The sequence below is a fragment of the Toxorhynchites rutilus genome, chromosome 3, assembly GCF_029784135.1.
Source record: "Toxorhynchites rutilus septentrionalis strain SRP chromosome 3, ASM2978413v1, whole genome shotgun sequence".
Classification (NCBI taxonomy): domain Eukaryota; kingdom Metazoa; phylum Arthropoda; class Insecta; order Diptera; family Culicidae; genus Toxorhynchites; species Toxorhynchites rutilus.
Window position 1 is genome coordinate 402,759 of NC_073746.1, and position 5,501 is coordinate 408,259.

General features: G+C 39.2%; 1 protein-coding gene across 1 annotated transcript; it reads right to left on the reverse strand.

The window, feature by feature from the left end:
• Positions 1-1,091: 1,091 nt before the first annotated feature.
• On the reverse strand, positions 1,092-3,308 carry LOC129777232 (zinc finger protein 3 homolog). The gene is made up of 3 exons (XM_055783387.1): positions 2,999-3,308; positions 2,682-2,800; positions 1,092-2,623 (listed from the first exon to the last, which is right to left on the reverse strand). The coding sequence occupies exons 1-3, from the start codon at positions 3,125-3,127 to the stop codon at positions 1,138-1,140; spliced, it is 1,734 nt and encodes a 577-aa protein (XP_055639362.1). The 5' UTR covers positions 3,128-3,308; the 3' UTR covers positions 1,092-1,137.
• Between the last annotated feature and the right edge of the window lie 2,193 nt (positions 3,309-5,501).

Sequence of the window (5,501 nt, forward strand, 5' to 3'; positions counted from 1 at the left end):
AAACTATACAGAGGAGAATAATGAAATCAACCACCTCAAATTGGAAAACCTTAACAGTCTGCAGGACATAAAGTTAGACCTGCATCGTTCAAAAAGGACAACAACCATCGGAGGAGGAGTCCTCCTCATGCTAATCATTATCTGTTCTTTTACCATTTATATCATCGACAGAAGATTCAAAGCGAAGGAAAGAGCAACTCTGGAAATTCGAAGCCATGTTGGAACCACCACGGAACTTAAACAAACCATTGGAAAAGGAGAATTTGGACCATTACCGAGTCTCGTCCTTTTCGAAAGATCGTCCGAGGACGGACGAGAATCTAAGGGGGGAGGCGTTACACCACAACCGACCGACCAAGGCGTCCCAGAAGTCAAGACGTCAGCAAAAGCCCAGCCGAGACCCATAGCAACAGACAGAGGCGTCAAAGTTACACCGCGCGTGTAAACCAACATTTGCCGACGCCGCGGAAATCAATCGAACGACGCGAACAAAGGTTCGATCAGGTTCGAACCACCGACGGAAATAATGAGATCAGCAGATGTAGTCTATTTAAGCCTTGTAATACGATTATAGAATTCAGTCTTGAGCGTAGCCGAGTTGAATACGGGCATAAAGGTTTATGAACCGAATGTAAAGTGTTATAAACGAATAAAAAGGGTAATTAGAAATTAAATAAAAGTTTTTTTTAAACCGCGAGTTAAGTCACGGCATAATTTATATATATATATATATATATATATATATATATATATATACCTGTAAATGATGTTCAAATAAGGCCTATACTACAGAGAATGTCAGGGTTTTCATTATCAGTTATTTATAACATTAAAGTCGTGGAGGCGATCTGGCGTAGTGGTAACATCCATACCCCTCACGCTAAAGATCACGAGTTCAATTCTCACTCCCGACATTCTTCCAAACATGCAAATAAACTTGACGAATCAGTCTAAAGTGTTGAAAGTCACTATAATTCAGTAAAAACATTAAATTTTAGTAAATTTACATTTAAAAATGAAGTGTTCGGAATTTGAGACAAAACGATATGCAAATCATGAGAAGCAATCCTTTCATACAAGGACTATCGAAGTTCATTAATGACAAATACATCCCCATTCATATCATTTCATGTATTTCTAACTATGGTTTCTCATGTGAGCGATCAGCTGGGTTAACTGACCATACGAAGCATCACACTTATCACATTTGAAAGGCCGAGACTCATAATGCACCGTTAAATAGTGCAACCGTAAGGCCGCGCGCTTTTTGTATTCTTTGCCACACTTGTTGCATTTATTAGTAAAATGTGACTGCCGATGTCTAGCCAGCAAAACAACACTTGGAAAACATTCTCCGCAATCCTTGCAGGCTCTAGTTTTTTGTGAGATGGATGTTTTCAGTTTTGTATGATAACTCATATGTAGATCTTTTTCCTTTTGAGATAGAAAAAACACCGCCTTTTTCTGATTATTGCAAATTTCGCAAGGAATCATCGAAATATTTTCTGTTGGATGTTTGTCTATTATATGCCGACAGAGAAATCTTTCTTTATAGTACACCGCGGGACAAAATTTGCACTTCAACTCTCGTTCCAAATCCGGCTTATCTATTTCACCATTTTTCATCTTGCGCGTACGACCTGAATCGTTATTCTCGTGTATTCTCATATGTATTCGCATTGTATACTTAGACTTGAAGCGCACATTATCTCCACAAAGTTCACAAACAAACGGGCGGTCATCATTGTGACGGTTCACCTTGTGTGCCTGTAAACCATTCGATTGTGCAAATGATGCATCGCACATATTACATTTGAACGGTTTTTCGGATGTGTGAATCCGTTCGTGTCGCAATAATCCAGACCTTGAAGTAGTCGTGAAAGTTGTACAGTGTTTACACTTGAAAATAGTGGATTTCGTGTGTATGTTTTCATGCAACCTTAAGTGAGTACCTCTGCTGAACTTTTTCCCACAATATGTGCAGACATATTTTCGCTCAGCAATCTCAACAATTCCTTGATGTACTCTTTTAATGTGAGCTTGTAATTTGTAGTTCGATGAAAATTCTCGTGTGATGTTGACATTCTGGCATTCGAGACAAGGTATTCGCTTACCTTTCCTGTGATGGACACGCTGGAGATGCATATTCAAATGACGTACCGTGGTTACTTCTAAATTGCATAGATGGCAAATGGGTGTGACCGATCCAACGTGTGCAGGGAGATGTTCATCTAAACCTTCAAAATTATCAAAATCCGTACTACATATGTAACAAGTGAACCTCTCAACGACGGACATGCGTTTTGTATGTTCTTTAGGAGGCTTAGATCGGGTTTCCTGATTGCATTTATCTTTTGTAGATTCATAATCATTATGAACAATTTCCCCAACGAGATTTGCTTCTATTTCCACAAATTCATATTTTTTTAAATGATCACTGTCTTTTATTACAGCACTCTTATTCAAGCATGTGCTATCTTTATCATCATCGTTGCTATTGGTAGGTTTGTTATTTGACTCCGATGCAAATGAGGAATTTTCTGTTGAGACATGGTTTATGTTCGTCACTGGTAAATACTGATCCTCAACTAAATATTCAACTTCGTATTTGGTGTTCATCTCCCTGGGGAACGAAAAATGGTTATGAAAAAAGCATAGTGCTTTATCGAATATTATCTTACAAGTAATAGTTTTTTATCGCAAAATCCGCCTCTTGAACCTTCTTTCGGAAGGTAACCAAAAACTGAACATCATTATAACAGCTTCCACATATTTTGTTCATTGTTTCATGATCCTCTATCTAAGTGAAATTAAAGTTTGAAAATAACAAAAATGAATAAGTTGAAAACCATTATTGGCAAAATGAATATCTTTTATATAACTGTACAGCATTCGGCACAACTGGACGTTTATTCTCGAGTAATGAACTTTGAATTGGAAAACTCAACCTATAGTATTAGAATCGCATTTTTTCAAAATTTCTATGAACGTTCCTTACCGAAATCTGGAAGCATTCCTGAATCTCACGTTGCAAAGGTTGATCATTCATAGTAGTCTCATTTATTAAGCGCATTTCGCTCAGTGCTTGATCGTTCAGACAAAGTCGGCAACAATCGATGAAACTCATAATAGTTTAAATAGTGTTTAATTTGACTATTGAAACTAAAAATACCGCTGAAAATTCACTGGAACTGTTTACCGCTTGTTGTTTTTTATATAAACATTGGAATGAACACAAACATTTTTTTTTGCGGTTTTAAGTTTGAAGGGGTGCGCTCGCAATATTTACACGACAAATTGGTTCCAATAATTTTCCTCTTTAAATCAAGGCGCGTAGAAGTGTATCCTAAGGTGGGTCAACTTGCTAAAACCACTCTTCAGCCATATTGGAAGTCTACTGTGTTTTGTTTGTAAACAAAACACAATACGCTTGTGCCCAAGCCCGCTCATGATCAGTCTGTCTCTTTCACGCTTCAAGGAAATAATTCCCCTTCTGCTTTCTTCCGTACTGTTTTCATATACCGCTCCCCTAACCAACTTAGTGACGAAACGGCCTCACCTAGTACCATAGACCCGTCTTGCTTTAAATGAGGTTTCAGTCGATTCAAAACCAAAGGTGCTTATATACATTGTTCAACAGATGTCAAATATTTGGTAATTGGTGATAGCTAAAATTTGATCTACGTTTACTGATGGTACTGATCAAACGTACACAAATCTGGTCTTTAATAAACTTTTTTTTCTTATATATTACATTTAAGTTTTCTGATATTTCTACAAAAACTAAAATCAAAACTAAATCAGTTTTGAATTTGTCAGACTCAATTTTCTTCGAACATTTTTTGACTGATTGAAATAAAAGTGTTAGGCCGAGGACACACAGTAAACGTGATGTGGGCAATAACGTTTCCAGTGCCAATGAAAATGGTCATCTCCAATTTCAAAAAATTACCCCATAAAAAATGTTCACCAGCTCGAAAAAACACTCTATACAAAATGTCAGCTCAATCGGACTTAAGAGAGAATTTAATTTTTTTTGAAAATCGAAAAATTACCCAAGGGGGAGCAAACGAAATTGGGGTTTTCGAGAAAAAAAAATTTATGCCAAATGTCTTAAAATTGCATGAACATCGAGATCTAATGTCATCTCGAAAAAAAAAATTTTTTGACAAAAATTGACACTCTGGGACTTATAATAAAAGGTGGAGCAAACGAAATTGGGGTTTTCGAGAAAAAAAAAATTATGCCAAATGTCTTAAAATTGCATGAACATCGAGATCTAATCTCGAAAAAAAATTTTTTTTGTCAAAAATTGACACTCTGGGACTTATAATAAAGGGTGTGTCACATCAAATTGCATCACGGAAAAAACGCAGTAGAAATTTAATTTTTAGGAATTTTATCTTCAGCTTTCGCTTATAATCAGATAAGAGTGTATAGATCACGTGGGGTATGCTTCACTGTCAATTTTTCGTAAATTTGAAAAAATGTCGTCGAACGAAAAAGAGCGTCGTGAATTAATCCTGTGCACTCATTTCGAGAATCCGGAGTTGTCACATCGGGACATCGGTAAGATGCTGGGAATCGTCCAATCCACGGTCAGCAGAGTACTAAAACGATACTTCGAGAACCTAACCATCGACCGGAAGGTGAAGAACGGCAAAAATGGATGCTCCGTCAGTGAAAAAGATCACAAGCGCGTAGTTAAGCAGTTTAGACGCGATCCGAGAAGTTCGGTCCGGGATGACGCCAATAAGCTGAATTTGTCAAGTTCATTCGTCCAGCGGACCAAGCAGCGGGAGGGCCTGCGTACATACAAGGTTCAGAAGGCTCCTAACCGCGACGAAAGGCAAAACATGGTGGGGAAGACGCGAGCCCGGAAGCTGTACACCGAAATGCTGACGAAGCCGCATTGCCTGGTAATGGACGACGAAACCTACTTCAAAGCGGACTTTCGTCAGCTGCCGGGGCTGTTGTTCTGCTCCGCAGAGGACAAATTCAGCGTTCCGGAGGAGATTCGCAAGCAGAAACTATCCAAGTTTGCCAAAAAGTACATGGTGTGGCAAGCGATCTGCTCTTTCGGAAAGCGGAGTGCCCCCTTCGTGATGACCGGCACGGTAAACGGGCAGGTTTACCTTAAGGAGTGCCTACAGAAGCGCTTACTACCACTATTGAAGCAGCACGAGGGCCCGACCATCTACAGAAGCGCTTACTACCACTATTGAAGCAGCACGAGGGCCCGACCATCTTCTGGCCGGATCTCGCTCCGTGCCACTATTCAAAGAACGTGTTGGAGTGGTACGAAGCCAACGGGGTCACCTTCGTGCCAAAGGAAATGAACCCGCCCAACGCGCCGGAGCTTCGCCCAATAGAGAAATATTGGGCGATTATGAAGCAGGCCCTCCGGAAGAACCCAAAAGTTGTCAAATCGGAGGCTGACTTCAAGAGAAAATGGATTTCTGTTAAAAAAAAAAAAAACTACAACCTGACGTTGTACAGAA

Bases quoted from the DNA above. Each gene is read 5' to 3' on its own strand.
- LOC129777232 (XM_055783387.1), bottom strand. From the start codon at position 3,127: ATGAGTTTCATCGATTGTTGCCGACTTTGTCTGAACGATCAAGCACTG. The intron at 2,801-2,998 runs GTAAGGAACGTT...AATTTCACTTAG, and splicing joins AGGAATGCTTCCAGATTTCG to ATAGAGGATCATGAAACAAT. The intron at 2,624-2,681 runs GTAAGATAATAT...TTCGTTCCCCAG, and splicing joins GCGATAAAAAACTATTACTT to GGAGATGAACACCAAATACG.